This window comes from Poecilia reticulata, chromosome 16 (genome assembly GCF_904066995.2).
Source record: "Poecilia reticulata chromosome 16, P_reticulata-male-v2, whole genome shotgun sequence".
Lineage (NCBI taxonomy): Eukaryota > Metazoa > Chordata > Actinopteri > Cyprinodontiformes > Poeciliidae > Poecilia > Poecilia reticulata.
In genome coordinates this window covers 29,196,675-29,216,072 of record NC_088845.1, presented here as the reverse complement: position 1 = coordinate 29,216,072, position 19,398 = coordinate 29,196,675, and the positions used below count along the sequence as shown (strand labels likewise).

At 39.6% G+C, this 19,398-nt stretch overlaps 1 protein-coding gene across 44 annotated transcripts in view; it reads right to left on the bottom strand.

Annotated features, from left to right (window-relative positions):
• The window catches only part of rims2a (regulating synaptic membrane exocytosis 2a), a 161,687-nt gene that overhangs the window by 80,698 nt on the left and 61,591 nt on the right, over window positions 1–19,398 (bottom strand). For 43 of the 44 annotated variants that reach the window (XM_017309469.2, XM_017309459.2, XM_017309471.2 and 40 more), the window contains one exon: window positions 8,253–9,202. In XM_017309469.2, coding sequence (XP_017164958.2) covers window positions 8,253–9,202 — 950 coding nt within the window. Of the gene's footprint in view, window positions 1–8,252; window positions 9,203–19,398 lie in introns of those variants that run through there. The other variant, XM_017309484.2, reaches the window with a different exon arrangement.

Below are 19,398 nucleotides of genomic sequence, written 5' to 3'. Positions count from 1 at the left end.
AACAGAATGGTGTGTGTGGTCTACTGTACACTCCGTTCTGTGGGCCAGGTTCAGGACAGAAAGCGTTTGCTACCTTCCAGTTCGACTCTATTGTGTTTATGTCTTTTTAGGCGAGCATTATAAAGTCTGGTTGTAGTTGCTACTACTTTAATATTTTTCCGTCCTCCACATTCATCAGCTCTCTCTCCCCTCTCTGCCCCTCACTCAGCATCCAGCATTTACACACTCCCTTCCCAGAAGCTTTATTAACAGTGGCACACCACAGTGGGGCATCGATCCCCACCGAGGCACAGTGTGGTTTTTCAGAGAGCAGGAAACTCATCAAAGCCATAAATTATGCGCATCAGCACTGCGTGCCCGGCCCTGCCGCTTCGCCCCAGCTCCAAGGCCCCCCGCCCCCCTTTCAAAGTGCTGATTCAGGTCGAAGGCAGAGCGCGGGCGGTGGCGGAGTTCACCAACTCCAGGCTCTCCATCACTCTGACAGCTCAATAAAAACCAGTGTAAACTATTAATTGGATCATTAATTATTGATGCTGTTTTTACTACAATTCGAAGTGTGAGAGCAGAAAAATAAATAAATAGAGGCAGGGCTGAAACAATGTGTATGTTTAAAACATCGTCACGATACTAAGAAGGAGATACGACGTCCCGGTGAAACTCTAAGGCTAAAAGGCCAATTTTAAGACATAAAAGCGGCAAAATTACCTTTTGAGGTGAAATGTCCAAATTAATAAGACTTTCTTTGTGGGATTTTGCGCCATGTTGACAAACTACAAACCAACAGACTTACAGGGGGGCAAACATGGAGGGCAAAAGCCGTTAATGGCAGTGTAATTTAGGTTGTTGTTACACAGTGTCCGCCTGTCTGCTGCAGTTAGCTGGCTATTCTCTCCTTTTCTGTGTGTTCGGCACTATTATGAGACTGCATGTCAGAGGAATCAATAAAGGGGAAAAGGAGAGAGGACCATCGCGTTAAATCAGTCTCCGGTGCTCAGAGATGGCAGTCAGACCTGGAACAGCAGACACATCCTTCCTCCTCCAGCCTCATCCTCCTCTCAGACCAAACCGTTCTCGTTTCCTCGTCCGTCCTTAAAGACCCCCAGAAGAGCGCTGCAGACCTGAGAGCGGGGCGTACATCCTGCTTAGCACTGCTCTGTGTCTTCAGCAGCTTACTGCCATTTCACGTCTGTCTAGACAGACTGAATATACACATTTTACGAGATTCATGTGCACTTATCAGAGGAAGCAAAAGGTTATTTTTGTGTCAAATCAAAACTTATAGGCTACATCATATCAGGAAAATATTAGAGATCCACCGATCCAATACTGATGTCTGTATCGGTTCTGACACTGAAAAAAATTATATATCACGTATCGATGACATTGTTCCCGATCCATAAGAGCAGATGGCTAACTATGTTTTGTGCTCTGAGCGACTTCATGCTTTATTTATTTTCCATTATAGACAGATTGTTATTTGTTTTCATATGTGTCATACACCCTTTTACAGGCGCCCAGCCCACATAGGCTTACAAGACACAATAATAACATATACAATTAAGAGGACAGACATAAATATTCTTTAAACAAAATGTGTCCTCTTTCTAAGGTGCCAGGCCTTCAAAATAAACTGTGCTAATGGAAACATAAAATACTTAAATAACGCATTTTATCCTCATAAGTTAAATAAAATAAATCTGGATAAACATCCAGTATTTTAGTAAATAAATCATTTCTCAAACTCAAGTACAAATGACAGTAAAACAAAAAGTGGACTTCACTCTCAATTTCCCCCAAATCATACAAAGAACATCTTGGGTTTTCCACTGGGACTGAACAAAAACGTCCGGTCTCCAACGTGCCAGATCTGAACTGGACCCACATGGACCGTCATTTTTTAGACAAGTTCCATGATGCATATGGCTCAAAACCAAAGGCATCTTTTAGTAAAATATAAGTATGTAATTTTGGTTTATATAAGATATCAAATGCCCACTTACGCTTACAAACTTCCAAATAAAACAGTTTAAGCTGTTCAAATATTACATCTTAACTTAGTCCTATAAATGTACTGAAAATCTGCCTCCTCAAATGTCTCAATTTGTCTGGTTCAAGCATACCTGTTTGTGAAATCCCAAAGGAAAATGTGTAATCTATGATCTGACATATTAATAAACTTATTGCACAATCTTTTTGTTTTTTTTTAAGTTTATTTGATAGGGACAGACCCACATCAACATAAACAAACTGAATAAAACAGCAGTCCCATGTTTGCATCACGGTGTAATAGCAACAGCTAATTTGCAGCACTTGTCCCTATATGCACTTTTAAAAAGTCTGACCATATCTGCAATATATTTAACTTCATATTTTGAATTCCTAATTGCACTTTCTGAACCATTTTAAAGAAGACTTGTTGCAGTTTAGTTTTTACATATTTGACCAAAAACAGTCAACCTATTGTTTTAGCCAGTTGCAGTTTCTCAATTTATTTGTTAAGCTCCTAATTGCACTGACTGAACAAATTAAAGTTGTTTTTACACCTTTGATGAATCTACTGGTGTATTTCAGTGAGCTGTACTGGCGCAGCGTTGTCAAATAAATTTGTAATTCAGTTCATCCATACCTGTGGTTTAAAAAAAAAAGAAAGAAAGAAATGTTTTGAGGCAATTCAGTTGTTTTTGTGTATCGGATCAGTATCGACCGATACTTAACCTCAGATGTCTGCATCGGTATCAGAAGTGAAAAAAGTGGATCAGTGCAAACTTCATTGCAATGCTAATGCAGAAAAGCATGATTATAAACTTGGTGACGTCAAACACACTTTTTTGTAACATTTTTCCTCCTCTATCATTAAACAAAGCTCCCACTCATCTCTATGAATATTATTATCTCCGCCGCTGTATACAAAAAGTGTATGTAGGCAGTCCATGGTCATAGCCAAATATATAAAATGATCAGTGTGCTAAGAATAAATATGACAGCATAATACTCTACCAAATACTATGTCTAAGCAGTCCTTTGAGATATTGCACACTAATATTGCAATGACAAATGTACTGGTTTATGTCTGATATCTCATATGTGCCTACAGCTGATGTAGCTGCTCTGGCAGCATCAGTCAGAGCTGTGGACAATGTTGCACTTGATCATTAGCTTCTGTGGCCGCCTCTTTAAAAACAGGGAAGCAGAAACTCTGTGCTCTGGACCGTGCAGGAATGTAGAAACACAATGCCAAGAAGGACAGAAATAATCAGACAGTTTAAAATAAATTATGAAGAGAGTGAGAAAGATTACTCGCAGGTGGAAAAACATTTCATATGACTCCTAATTTTTTTTACAAAAAGTGGACATCCCAGCAAATTATCCCAAGATCAGACTGTGAAATTAGTAAAGAAAAGCTATGTTGCACATTCTGCAACCCGACACAAAGACAGCAAAACCAGCATGAGGAGAAACAAGGATGAGTTTATTTTGTACCTTCACTTGAAGACAATCTGGCATCACAACTTAGGTTTGTGAAGCTGCATCAGAATGAACCACAGGACCAAAGTATTCTAGAGTCAAACTAAAGGCCAAACAGCTGACAACAGCAAAACCTGCAAACTCCATATGACCAGAAAAAAGCTGTCAAGCACAAGAGACCAAAATCTCAAAAACGTAACTTAAAATTATTACAAAGTCGTATTCATAAAAATAGACAAGATCTAATGTGTATTGGATGTAAATACTGGCAATTTAAGTAGAACCAGCATTACCAACATCACTAATGTGTTTTGCTGCAGCACACAATAACACTGGGCTTGAAGGAACAAGTGTTACTACAACAGGAAACAAACCTAAAAGATACACCGTCAATTTCCACCACCACCATCAGCACCCAGCTGGAACCTGTTAGGCATCGATTTGCACAAGCTGAAGCACAAAGAACGACAAAAACATTCCAGAAATTTGAAATCATTCAAGACTCCTTGAAAACTAAACAACAATGGATGTGTGACACCTTTCAGACAGTTCCATATTTAGCATTTTTAAGTAGTTTTGCTTTGACTGTGATCCACAAACAAACACGTTTTCAGATTTCATGTTTTGACTCTGCTGTATATCAGCAAAGCAAAGCAATAATCAGAACATGGATTTCTGACATAAGCTCCGATGAGAACAGCGTACTCTACGGCTAGTCTGGGAAGTTCAACAGCTGAGCTCTTCTTTTCCTCTTCCTTCCATAAAGGCTGGCCTGTGGAAGACGCAGACACAGATAGAAACACAGAAGCCGTGACCCTTTCAAGACCCTATTTTGGCTACCTGTAAACATGGAAACTCCCACATTAATAATGTATTACCAGCGCTGAGATGCTTCTCTTACCACAACGGACAAAAACTGAAGCCGGCCAAATGAATTCATTGGCCTTGATTTCTTATTATATATCGAGGAACTGAGCTTCCAATTTTTTTATTTTATTTCTTTATGTTTATAGTGTTATCTAACATATGAACATATACAGTAATTATTTTACTACATCCCTATTTATGTAGCAGCTACTACTTATGTCTTTTATTTTTGGGGTTGCAGATTTTAGGCTAAAGAGCATCTTCAAGGGGCAGTTTTATGTTTTTTTTCCAGGCATATCGTGCCATTTATAGCACAATCGAGTAACTGTGTGAACTTCTCTTGTTATAAAAAAATATTACTTAAAAAAAAATTGACTTTGTAATTTAACGCCTTGAAATTGGGTCTCTGTCTCTTTAAAAACTCCTGCTCTTTCTGATACTCCGCCTTCAGAATGTCATCACAACATGGCTCCTCTATTAACCCTTTAAAAGTGGGTCAATAGAGTGAAACTGAAAAGCAGCTTGTATAATGAGATCAGCACCAGGTGTTTGCTAATTACTGCTGGCTAGTCTGTAGGAGCAGAGTTAGGGAATCGCAGGCAGAGCTCTGCTGTGGGAGGCAGAAGTTCAGACACTTGGCAATGTCAGACGAGGAGCTGCGAATTGAAGGCGGGGCTAGGTCCACCCAGGCGTTTTGTGCAGCTCAATGGTTGCCATGGGAGACTAAATCATTTCTCAGACATGAAAGAATCGAGGCAACACTCCAGGTGTGTTTTTGAGGAGGGAACAATATTTTAACATGACGTGAAGTTCAAAAACATCAATTTAACACACATGAAACTGCCTTTAATTACAGGTTTAACATCAATTTGAAAATATCAAACTACAAACAAACTATTTTTATGTTGACTCTGCAAGATGGCATTTGATCTTGTTGGAATGAGAGTTTCTATCTCGATGCAGGCAGGACAAAAGACCCAGTGTCCGGTGTGTCCAGTTTTCTTTTTTTTTTCCTGTTTCTTGGTAAAGTTGATAAGAACCATACCTATACAGTACAGTAAACACGGGTGGTAATAAGAAATAATAATTACAAATGGGTTTCAAATAACTTGACTACTAATTACTGAAATAAAGAACTTATTAGAAAAATACTAGAAGCACAATCAGAGGAAACTATTAGTCTAAATGTGGCCCTTAAGTCCAGAGCGGCTCTCTCCTATTTATCCTTTAATCTGAACAGCTTTCTTCCTGTTTTGATTGAATGGTACACTGTTTGCCACCTCGTAGTAGCTTGCCTTACAAAGATTCATAGCACTGCACCAAGACAAAAGGCTCAGGTCGGTAGGATACAGACACACCCTCTGTTCATTTGTTATCCTGAAACATTTCTAGGCATCAGTGAAGGATAAAATTATTTAAAGGAATTGAGAGAGCGTCTCTTTGTTCACCGCGCATCCACTGTGGCTGCTTCCTGGGTTTCTCCTCTAATTTGCCGCACTCATCATTAGAACAAAGAGTTCTGTTCAAAAGTTTTCACATCCCCAGTTCTGCACCGTCTCATGTTACAAACACAAACTTCAATGTATATTATTGTAATGTACCAGAACAACACAGAGTAGAGCACAATTGTGACACGTACAGAAAATAATACTTTATTTATTTATGTATTTATTTATTTCAAAATTAAAACCTGGTGTGTATTCGTATTCAGATCCTCAAAGTCAATAATTTGTAAAAACATATTTCACTGCAGTTAAACCTGCAGGTCATTTCGAACATTTCACTGCCAGTTTAAGAATTTACCCTTTTTCTGTGTAAAGCAGGTCAGGGCTAGTCCGAACGGACGAGCACCTCTAAAGAAAAACACTTCTACAACTAATAAAACTGCCAACTAATAATTATTTTAGTCGTTATTCTGACAGTTAATCAGTAAATCTGTTGAAAAATTGGCACATTCTGCAGATAACTCATTTAACCACTTACGCCTTTTTTTATACATTAGAAATACATTAAAAATGCAAATAAAGAAATAAATAAACTCCTTTTTTTATAGAAACTAAACATTGGCTAGAATGCAGTAATAGCATTCCTCTTTAGAAATCAATTGTAGCAAAAGAGCAGCCACTTAAAGTGAGTCTGTTGTATTATTGTTTGTTTTAACAGATGAATAAATGGAAAGTAAAAGGCGCTTAGTAATATATTTGATTTTACAGAATTTGAACCAGGTGGTGCTAAAACTATGCCACTAAGAGTTTTTTTAATATCTTAAATGTAAAATGTACATATTTCTAGTACAGTTTTGGCCAAATTATAACTCTGAATGTATTTTTCTTTCAAGAAACGGCCTTTATTTCTAGAGTCTATATACTCCGGTTAACGATTAATGAATTAGCAAATTAATTGATGATTATTTTCATAAACAATTAATCACAAATAATATGATTAATCGTTTCATGGTGATATGGAATTAAAGCTACATATATTGTGATATCCGACACTCATTTTAGTCACATTTAGGTCAGACCATTTCATTTTGGCCTCAGCTGACCAGTGCAGCTTCTACCACACGTATAGTTTTTAAACTTTTCCACACTGTTCTCCATATCCTGTCTGCTGTGTTACTTTGTCTTCATAATGCTGTCCATGCACACATGCTCTCTAAGACCAACTAAAACTGCAGTATTAATACTGAAATTAAAGTTCACACAACTGGAGTGAATGCACAGGGATGCCATCATGGCACATTTTATTCTTATTTGTCCAAAAGAAGAAGAAGGAAAAAAAAGTTTACCTAATTTTTTTTACTTTCAGTTTTCTGCTGCTTAGCCCCTAACAAGAATACGTTGAAGTTTGTTGTTGTACTGTGACAAAATGTGAGAAATTTGAAGTGGGGAACCTTTGCAAGGCAGAGTATAAAGCAAAGGAGCTGAGGAAGAAAACTTCAAAATCAGGAAAGTTGCTGGAGATATGTTGACCTGATTTGGTATGCACAAAAATGAACATCCATTCACACTGAAACACATCAGGAGAGTTCAAGAACGACCAGCCTCCTCCTGAAAGGCACAGGAACTGCTGCAGCTGTTCCCTCAACAACTAGAAACTGCAGCACAGCACGGCTGATATATCAGACTCATTACTGTCAGTTCTCACAAACATCTTCCCAAATGTGAAATTCTGAAGTCACTGGTTTAATTTGAAGACTTACAAGAAACATGCAGTGACTGTTAAGGTCTCTTGACTTTTCATGCAACAATTCTTTACATAAATCTGTAACTCCAGAGAAGAGATGGTGATAATTATTGGTTTTTATGGTTAGAAATAGTTCAGTTCACATTCAAGTATATGTTTAACTGAAAATAATGAGTCATACACATAAAACTACACACACGCTCAGATACACACACACACACGCCCACACACACACACACACACACACACACACACACACACACACACACACACACACACACACACACACACACACACACACACAACACAGACGTTCATAGTGCAGACTGGGGAAACTGAAAGTTATACAGTATTTAAGTCATCAACAGCATCTATAATCAACATGAGACAGAAGCAGTAATTACATAATGAACTATTTTTAAAAAGTTCAATTTAAAAAGTTCAATTTTGAAATAAATAAATAAATATTACTGCATAATAGCTTAATACTGCCCAAAAAGCAGTAAAAAATACTTGTATATCATATCATCACCTTCCTAAAATAACAGCCTACGTAATTTTTTTTTGCCAAAAGTGATTTTGGCAAAACAATAAAATAAATTACAAATAATCACAACTTCTTTTTTTTGTTTACAAAAGAAATAGGTCATTGTTTTAGGAAAGTGATGACAACTAGCATTTAATAAACATATAAATGCAATAAAGAGAGAGAGGGGTGTGCAGGCTCCTACCTTTTTCACTGACTGACTCACTCTCAATCTCCACATCCTCACAGCTTGTGTACTCCGGAGTCGTGGCCAGCTCCTCCTCTGAGCTGCTCAGTGACACCTGCCTCATCTTTCCACCTTTTTTGGTTTTGTGGGGTTTGGGGGGCGGCGGCCGCACCGACTCTGACTGGTCCGAGCTGAGAGAGTCGTTCCTCAGCATGCTCTCCATCTTCTCCCTCTTGGTTTTGCGGACGGCCGAATTGGGATCCAGGTGGTGTTGCTGCCTCATCATGGGGTCCCCTCCGACGCCCAGGTCTCCTCGCCGCAGGTCCCCCGACCGGTCGCCGAGCACAGGGCTCCGATGCGGTGTCGGGGGGCTGCGGTTGGAGCCCCTGTGACCTCCGAGGCCCGGCCCCATGGGTCCAGGGGAAGAACGGTCGACGGAGTAAGAGCGCTGTCCCACCATCGGCGGCCGGCGCTCGGTGAGATGCTGGCGGGACAGTCTGATGGGGCCTGGCTCGTCCTGCTCCGTGTAGGCCAGGGAGACATCGCTGTGGCGGCGCTCGTGCCTCAGCCGGCCCACTTCGGCGTGCATCCTCATCTGCTCCTCATAGGGTTGGGGCTTTACGGGGTAGCGTGCCAGGTTGGGGTCGCTGCGGTACCGCGTCTGAAACTCCTCCTGGCGCTGGCGCTGGAGGTCAAAGTCACTGGGTGGCCCGTCTAGCTCTTGGTCCAGCGGATATTCCTGGGAGTGCCAGCGGCCGGGGCCCCGGCGGTCCCGGTAGCCCGACCGCATCGCATCGACGTCGGGGAATATGTGTGGGCCCTGCGGAACCCGCCGTGGGTCCACATCCCCGTAGTCTGACGGTGATCTGGGCATGCTGCCGTCTGTGGGTGCATACTGCGGGTGGTCGCCCCCCTCCCTTTGGTCGTATTTTTGGTTTGGATCCCTGGATGCAGACGGGCTTCGTTTCCTGAAGGGGAAAAAAAAGAAGAACAGGCGTTTGCTGAGTGTTACACTATCCACTGAGCAAACGGCAAAGTTCAAGTTCAGGTTCATTTCTATAGCACATTCAGCAACAAGGTAGTTCAAAGTGATATACAACATAAAAACAACATACTGTCACCTATTGTGAAAAAAGCAGTAAAAAAGCACAGATTAATGTTTAAAACCTGATAAACGTGACAAAAAGACACTTTAATGTCTAAATTTGTCAATCTGCCTTGCAAAGCGGACAAGACTAGATCACGAGGATCCTTTGGACGCCAATAAATTGGAACAGAAATCAGTATAAATAGTCGTTTTGAATCGAAAATCGAGTTTGAATCAAATCGAATCATGAGATGAGTGAAAGATTCCTCAGTACCTTTTCATGTTAAGAAAAATAAAATGGTAAAAAAATAAAGAATAAAAAAATTTAAAATTCATGGTATTATAGGATTACACTAATACATTAACAACAATGGAGCCAGGTGAAATTATTGCATCCACTCTCTACTAAACCCGGATGTCAAAAAGGAAACCCCAGTGAAGAAGATGGAGAGCCTGGGGGAGGCTAATTGTCCAATAATGCGTTTATTTCTTTATTCAGAGTTAATTATTCATAAGCCACTTTTCTCCTACATTTCTTCCCCTTTTTTTACTCCAAAGTAATAATGACATTTCGGTAAGGAAAAAGCTCCGTGAAGCATCCCCTTCATTTTGTACGCGACAACTTTCCATAAATTTTAAAGGGCTTCATAAATCACTGCTGCCAGCTCTGCTCTGTGGTCAAGGTAAGAAAATCCCTGTGTGTGATTGGCTGATGCACTGAAGAGGAATAAACAGGTATGACACTCGCCTGCTGCATCACAGACCACTGAGGGTTAATGTGACCGTAATGGATTGGCTTTATAGCAGATGTAAACACTGTGGATGGGTTTATATATGTTCCTCTGTTCTCTCGGATGAGTTTTCTATGTTGAATACTGAATAATCTCTCTAACACAAAGTGCCAGCTCTGGGGAGAGACAGAATGATGAACGAGTGCAGCATACAAGGTTGTGAACTACTGTACATTTAAAGTATGGGCTGTTAGAAAGGGGAGAAAGTTTAACAACTGTGTAGGACAAAATGTGCTTCCCAAAACAACAGGACACAAAAGCATGTGCTACTCAAGTGGACAGGAAGGATATCAACAAACTAGACCGTCACACTCAGGAAAACATGAAATAGCATTTTTCTTGGAATATTGTCATGTAATCTTTTTCCTCTCTGTTCTATCAATATATATATATTATATATGTATATACATATATATATAGACATAAACAAAGTGCATTTTGGCAACGTGTAATTCATCCTGACTCGGGTACGGCATTTTACTGCTTACATTTATCCTTGCACAAAATGCCCATGGCAGCTTGCAATCAAGCTAACAGCTCTGCTCCACGAATATTCAGTATTCAGTTTGTACAAGAAACCAGAGGAAGAGCACAAAATCTGTGCTACTCTCTCTCACACACAAACACACACACACACTGCTACAGCGGCCACTGTGATGTACTATTTATCTCCACCCGCAGCAGGGTGACCAAGACCAGAGCTAGCATCCTGCATCCCTTCTCAAAACACTTAGGAAGTATAGCATGACACCATGCCATGCTGCTCTACCACTGAAAAATGCTACTGATTTATCAATTAATCATCTGTAGAGTAAAAAAACTAAGCAGGTATACAAAATGAATGACTAGATTACATTTTTTAAAAGCAAGTACCAGGCAAATGTGTCCTGTTGTAGGTAGGAATCGGAAAATTGATTCCACGTGTGTTTAGTTTGAATTCAGGGTGAATACAGATGATTTGTAAGTGCCACAGCATTTTGTTGAAGACCAATAATGAACCAACAATAGCTAATTGTCATGCCCCCCCCGGCTCACCTTAAGAGGGCCACTGCTCTGTCTAAATGAGTTTGCACTATTGTGCAAAAAGAAATGGGCAAAATATTCGGTTTAGATGGACAAAGTATCAAAACCTTCCAGATTTTTTTTTTTAAATATGACAATTGTGCAATATAAAGAATCTTAGTAAAACACTTCACAGTTTTGAACAGTTTTGAAAAAGTGAACAAGTTCAAGGTATATGAATACAGTTCACGGTCTTTGGCGCTCTACATCTTGCATGTAGAAGTGGAAGTGAGCAGTCCTTGGTTTGGCTGTAGTCTTAGTCGGCGATAATGACAGAAAATGTAGTCCAACCTCGGGTTCTTCTGCCAACCATGTCGTGAACTTCCACTGCTCTACAGGTGATTCCAGTGATAATCATTATTGTAAGTACACCGTCTATCAAAAGCGGCGTAGCGCATTAAATCCACGGTTCACAAAAATCATGGGATTACACTATGGCCTTGTAAGATTAAAAAGTGGGGCCCAAAAAGATTATTAGTGACCTGACATTGGCTTGCCATGATAAAACCTTTATACATTCTTACTCACAAGCAAACAGGAAAAAAAAAAACAATTGGTGAAAATCCTTGATAAGCAGGTGTGTAATGACAAGTGAGTCTGTCGCTCGGAAGGCTGTCCCAGTTTACCTCCAGAGGTGTGTTTGCTTTTTTGTCCCAGTAATCAGAAATATCCTCAGTCCCAGCCAAGTTCCAGGGTCGAAGCTAAACTATGCGAACTCCCCAGCTTCTGTATAGAGAATCAACTGAGATGACCCAGTTAGAGGAAGCCCGAGGTATATGTCATAAATATCTGATTTGGATTAATGATCGCTTTTGTAACCCAAAGGCAGAAAAACAGGAATGTTTTAGAATTTTGACTCCAGTATGGATAGTGTCAAGTATGTCAAGTAGAACCAATTGTGTAGGAAAAATGGCAACATTTCTTCAAACATGATTACCCATCATATAATCATGATATTGATTTTTCTAGATAGAGTTTGCATGTTCTCCATGTAGGGTTCTTGCCTGGTTGCCTTTCTTCCCATTTCAGTAAAAAAAAAAATTCATGACTGTCAGGAAGAGGTGGGCATTTATGGTATCACTTTTCATGTATCATGATACATTTCTTGCCATAATAAGAAATTGCATTTATTGTTTTCGTAATGAATTCCATTTAATGATGTTTGAAATACGCCAAAACCGTCCGCATTGTTGGTTTTATCATTTTATCGACTGTTCAATCAAAGTATAAATAAATGTGAAAATATAATTAAAAGCAGTTACTGTCTGCAGTTTAAGTGATACAAATCACACTTTGTTATGTGACTGGTGTCCTAAAGAAGCGGTTTACAAATGGAGGTGTTTTTCACGAGCAGTATTTGTGTTTGCGGGGCTGTGACTCTGTACCATGGAGTCACATCTATACAGTTAAACCCAAAAAGAAGAAATAAGTAGTTCTTATCGTCACTATTATCATTATCACATCAGATAACATGTACATTCTCTCATGTATTCACATTAACAATTAACATGTTAGCTCATCTACAGTGTAATGCTGTACAATCCAAATGCCATGATCAAATTGGAGTTCAGCTACAGATGCTTTCAAACCTTTGCTGATTGACATCCGGCGGACGACAACTGCATTTTCCACAGCAAAATAACAGCTTTTATGGAACAACTGTACAGCTGCAGCATAACTTTTCCACAAGTTTCGTATTTAACTAAAAACGACTCTAAAACAAGAAGAAAAACTAACCTTCAACAATGAAATCGTTAAATCTGAAGGTAAAGCCCAGTTCAAATCCTCAGAAACAGACTCTTTTCACAAAAGTTGCCCCCGTTCAACTCCAGAGCATCCGGAGCTGCCTTCCAATCAAAATATAACCAAACTGGAGCTATGTTTCATATCTGCTCACCTACATGATTAAAAAAAACAAAAAAACAAATCCAGCAGGATGAGGTGAAGACATAAGTGGATAATGTCTTGCAGAAATGACTCTGACACTGTTCTGCTTCTGCTCCTAATGAAGAAGTACGATAAAACAGGAAGACAAAAGCAATCAACGTTCAGACGGGGATGCCTCTACTTTACATCTGACGAAAAGATGTCAAGAAAAAAAGAGAGAGATGTGCTGCACAGCTCACATCTCACAAAATTAAAAAATTTTGGGTCAAAAGTAAAAAAGGAGTGCAAAAAAAAAAAAGCTAAAGAAACAAAAAGGTGTGTCCTAATGAAAAAAAAAACGTGGAGAGGATGAAGGAGGAAAGACAGAAATGTCTATAAGAGTCTATTTAAAGCTGCGAGAATCATTCTACTGCACTAGCATGAGTCAAGCAGTTCCGGAGTATCTGGGATGTTCCTTAAAGTGAAAGTAAGGCATTTAATTCCCTTGATCCAGGGTACGCTTAAAAACTATTTAAATTCCGATGGGAACCAGGCGGGAAAGGTAAAAATTTGCATCACCCAAATCACAGCAGAGCAGCAACCAGAAAGCGGCTTCGCCTCTGATAGTTTGGTTTGTGCCGTCTAAAACGACACCAACACACTGCTGGATTAGGATCAATGGTACAGTTTATGATTGCACTCCAAAGGCGGGCGGGAGGGAGAGAGAGAGAGAGGATTTTTCTGATTTGAAACCTCAGTCATGTGATCTCCATCTGGCTGGAGACTGAGCAGTGACCTTCCTTCTAATTCCCACCAACCGCATCAGTCCTCAGCGACTAAATTAGGAGTTCTCGGTTCGCTCTTAGGGAGCTCGACTTTCTATGATCCCTAAAACATATAAAGTCAATGTGAACGGACAGAGAGAAACACTTTTTATTCCCCCCTCTGTATTTTAAAAAACAGTATACATTCAAGCCGGATGGTGACGAGAAGAAAATCTGTCTCGCTCTTTATCAGCAGTGGTGCTCGCCACACATTAGGCCTTCATGGAAGAGATGTAGCACAAAATGTTGGGAGAAAGTTGTTAAGATTTCCATTTTCAGTTTGTCACAAGCCATGTAAGGCCAGAGGGGGGCAGAGGTCCCAAAACACGGACTAATGTTAGAGTAGCACCAGCCTTTGGTCAAAAGGCTGCAGCACCAAGTAACTCATCACTTTATGTAATTATTATTTAACAAGAATATCAGACAGACAACATTATAAAGCTATAATATTTTAGAGACTAAAAAGAAAAGAAATTTACAGATAACATGATTTTTTTTAAATTACACATTTAGGCATAAAAAGCTATTTTCCAAGTCATTTTTTTAAATAAAAAAAAACTAAGAAGCCAATAATTGTTAGATCAACTTAAAGTACTTCCAGAAACAATACATAATGTTTGCTGTCTCCTGTGGACCTCCAAATGGCTCGAGCAGATAACGACAGAACAACAAAGCTTGTATATGAACAGGAAGTCTCACTTCAACATAAACTGTAGGTGTGTGTGTATGTGTGTCTGGGTCTGCCGTATTTTAGTTTAAAATAGGTTTGTTGTTCATTCACTGGACTTACTTGCAGTGGTTTTACTCCAGAGTGGTGATACTTCAGAGTAATATTACTCAAGTAAAAGTAAAAAGAAGAATCCTGCAAAAAAAAAAAAAATGGTAAAAGACTTAAAACTGCGGTAGAGCTTGACCTTCCAACAGGACAAAAGCCTTAAACATACAGCCACAGCTACTGTGGATAAATGTGGATTAAAGTGTATTTTTGTGTTAGGATGACTCAGTCAAAGTCCAGAAGAAGAACTGAAGCTTATGACTGTGACATAACAAAATATGGAGCGTTTCCAGCGGTAAGAATAGCAGTGGTTAGCTGGCAAATTAATAGGCAAATATGCAGTCATGTGTTTGACAGTAAAGGCCAACAAAATATGAAGTACACACACATCAAAAACTGAAATATCTCCATGCACAATAAGCAGATATCCAAGTCTTTGCTAAAATACTAGTCAAGCATACGACCTTCGAGTCTGAAGAAATTGTCACAAACAAAAAAAAAATCCCTGTAATAATTCCCCAAACAGGAGAAAAAAAACTAATTATGCAACACAATCTCTTTAAAGAACATATGTAGTGGGAAAGATTCAAACAGAGACCACAGACTGCAGATGTCATGCTCTGTCTGAACCGATTACACGCTGCCGGAAAGAACAGTTCCATCCACAGCCACTCATGACAGTCACACACGTATTTCCATTAGCGCTCGACGAAAAGTGAAGCAAGTAAACGGAGAGTCGGCCACATGCCTCCACGGCTGCAAAACACAAGTAGTGCTCCGTGTGTTTACATGGTGTTGATCTGCTGCTATACTGTACCATTCATACTGCGCTGCCTGTAAGGCTTCCTTTTTAAGAAGAGGCACCGCTAGTACTCTATATAGGCCAAGCCCCAGCAGAATATGCCATTAGATTAGCTACAAGTCATGACTGTTACACTGCAGCTTGCTCCTCCCCTCCCTACAGGAAAAGGTTAGAGAAGCAGAGCATGTGTACTTTTTTTTTTTTTGTATCATACTGCCGAGACCAGCTATCAGAAAAAAAAATATTGCTCAGCACAGCAGGAACATCATAAAGCAATCACCTATTTGGAGCAGAAAACAGGCAGGTAGCACAGGCAATTTCTTAGCAGCACATACGCTACTGAGCTTTTATGTTTGTATGTTATTACTGTATAATTTACTGTATAAATGAAGACATGGGGAAAGTTCTCAACTACAGGGGAATGCGGTGTGGGCGAGTGCTTTGATTAAAACAGCAACTCTTAAAAACTGACTGCTAAGACTATCGCCTTGCCGCGCTCATGAGTACAAACGGGGCCGGGTCAAGGTGGAAGTTGACTCTGCCCCCAAGAGGACTTGATTTTAAGCTGAGAATTGAGAAATGTACACACTAAAGAAGAACGCTCCAGGGTCAGCATGCAGCTTCAGTTATTACAGCTAGAAACTAGAGAGCAAGTGCGAAATCTGGGTGTATTGATGGACTCAGACCTGAACCTTCAGCGACATGAAAATACAATTACAAAGTCAGCCTTCTATCACCTGAAGAACTATTCCAGGATTAAAGCGCTGACGTCTCAAGAAGATCTTGAGAAACTAGTCCATACGTTTATCTTTAGTCACATTGATTACGGTAACAGTGTCTGCCTAAAAATCAATCAGACAGTTGAAGCTGATCCAGAACGCAGCTGCTGGTGTTTTGACTAAAACCAGGAAGTTAGAGCACATCATCCCAGTTCTTAAGTCCCTACACTGGCTCCCTGTAGCTCAGAAAATAGACTTTAAAATCTTTAGGTTGGTTTATAAATCACTGAACGATTTAGCACCACAATACATTAAAGATCTGCTGTTGTTGTATCAACAACAGCAGATCTGGTTCTGGTTCTGCTCTGTGTCCCCAGCAGCACAACCAAACATGGAGAAGCAACATTCAGCTTCTATGCACCACAAATCTGGAACAAACCTCCAGAAAACCGCAGAACAGCCGAAACTCTAGCTGCGTTTCCATTACAAATGTGCACAAGACTGTCAATATTCCTCTAAAGTAAAAATTCATTTTCATAATTGCAGTGTTTCCATTAAATAAGGGCAATTAAAATCAATTAAATGAATAAGTCTGTTTGTGTGCTAAGTTATTAAAAACGTGCCGCGCCATCATCCTCCAACTACTTCCTGTTTTCTTCTTCATGGTTTGTGCCAGTGGTAACATCTTGTTGTTGATCACAAGACTCCTGCCCTGTTGCTGAGATGTGTTTTACAAAACTATTTGACTTGACATACTGGGAAAAACCTTCTTACTGTGATTGCTATGTGGACAGCATCATGTCTTTTTGTTGCTTTAAACAAATCAGCAAGTAAGAGTCTTGTTTCCACGGTTGCTTGTGAATGCATCATACTTGACTCTTATATCTTAGATCTTCTGCTGTCTAATGGTTACTCATGAGAGGTGAGTGTCTCTCCAAAACTAAGCATCACCAAACAGCTTTCTAAATGCATGTTAGAGCACAGTGGGTGAAACTCAACTTATACACAAATGCCACAGAAATATTTTCAAACGTTAACGTACTAAAAGGCTCTTGTGTTGCATATTTAATGCTCAGTGCTCGTCAATAATCGGTCATTATCCAAAGTGTTCTCACCAGAGAACTTAGTGAGATGTAGTCTTAATTCAAAACCAGCATATTCAAACATGACCAGGTGATTGACTCTATTTCTGCTATGAAAGTACCATCTTAATGTCCTCCCGTTTTATCCTCTCTTTGACACACAAGTCATTTCGTACACACCCAGACTCCTCATATGCATTTCCTCTTGTTTTTGCAATGCACGCATTTTTTCCCCCCCATCCGAAGTCAAAGCCAGTGATGCCGTGTGGCTGTCTGGCAACAAGGAAAGGAATGAAGACATAGAAAAACAGCGCGGCAGCTCGCAGAATCTAATCTTTGAAGCCCAGAAATAACATCTCTGGACTAATCAATGACTCTCCCGTAAAATCAGCAGAGGTTCAAGCTGAATCGGGTTTCGCCATTACCTACCTAAACATCTAAATAAAACACACACACTTCCACCCTCTCTTTCCTCTCACGTCCTCCGAGTCTGTTATAATCATCAGATAAGAATGCCGCAGAACAGTCCTGCGTGGCGCCGTGCCGAGCCGTATCTCCACCAAATATACAACAAGGTCAAGCGTGAGAGGGGATGTGGCGCTGGAGACGGACTGCTCACAACACAGAGGAACACTGAGAGGGTGTAAGACATCTGTGCACACTGGAGCAATGTTTAACAATCCTCTGACCTTCATCACCAATAACAACAGTAAGGTGGTTTAAGCTGGGGAAAAAAGAAAGAAAAAAAAGTTCACTGCCCACCAAGACACTTTCACAGGATTTCCACTTAGTGGGATGCACAACTTTAGACAAAGCAAAAAAAAATTAAAAAAAAAAGCTTACTAACTAGAATTGCTTAACGTATCTGTTCTGAACTTGCAGTTCTTACCTACAGGAAACGGTACTGTTAGAAAAACAAGAGACCCTGATGCCACTAAGGCTACACGGATAACAGGAAGCAGTAAAATCATTTCTAATAATAGTCATTTTCTACACCTGGTAAGCCTTACCAATTTATTTTGGGATCCTTCCATTCAGGTTTTGATTGTCATGAGTATTATTTTCAGTTTAGGTTTTTTTTTTTTTTTTTGATGTGCCCCATCAGCCCAGATTCCTGAAATAACTTCAACATATGTAAAACTCTCAGCAGGTCTGCTTCTGCAGAAGCTTGTTGAAAACACCGGATAAAACACCTATAATAGCTACATGCTGCAGTGTCTGTAATTTATGTGGACTTTTAGATGATGTTGTTTTGATTTCATTCAAGTTTCATAGTTTTACAATATAAAATGAATCTATTTCACCTTCTCAATTCACAAAGTGAAACACATGGGATAATTCCACACAGACTGATGTTTTAAAGTCGTTTTCTTTGTTAAATGTGACGATTTTCCTCTTACAGCTAGACAGATAAAAAATAATGAGAAGTATGTTTATTACCTTCTTAAAAGTTGTTATTTTTAAAAAAGGTTATTTTAATGCAACATCAAGCCTTACTGGATGTACAATCTAATTTATTGAATATGACTGTGTCATTACCGGTGTCACAATAAGTGGCACTAATGCTAAGGTCTATAGCGCAGTTGCAAGTGAACCATTGTTAATACCTTACTTTTAAATTGGTCAGAGTTAAGAAATATTTAATGCTAATTCTTGGGCTAATATTTATCCAACCATTAGGGGACACTCACAGAAGAGCAGAGTAAAAATGTCATCGTCAGTGAACATCAGTTTTGCAGCATTGCAACACATAATTCTTGGAATTCTGAGTCCTCGGAGTTTCATTAAACACATTTCATTTCTTCATGTTTAGGCCCATGTTACACGAATTTTAATACACATCTAGAAAAGCTGTGACAGCAGCTGGAGGCGCTGATTTAAGAGAGACACTGGTCTACATATTGTTTTCCTGCAGCACAAAAGAAAAAAAAAAAGACAAACTGCCAATTAACTTTACCCGTAGTTGTATAAATGACTGACAAAATGTGATTAATATGGTGACGGAAGGAAAATGCTGCTAGGTAATCCAGTAAGCAAGGCGAGGATGGCGAACGGTACTGGAGTTTATTTACATAACTGAAAGAAAGCCGAGCTGAAGAAAAAAGGGAGGGGAAAAAATCTTCAAAGTCAGCTTTTTCCAGGTCTTAGCTGTCCCT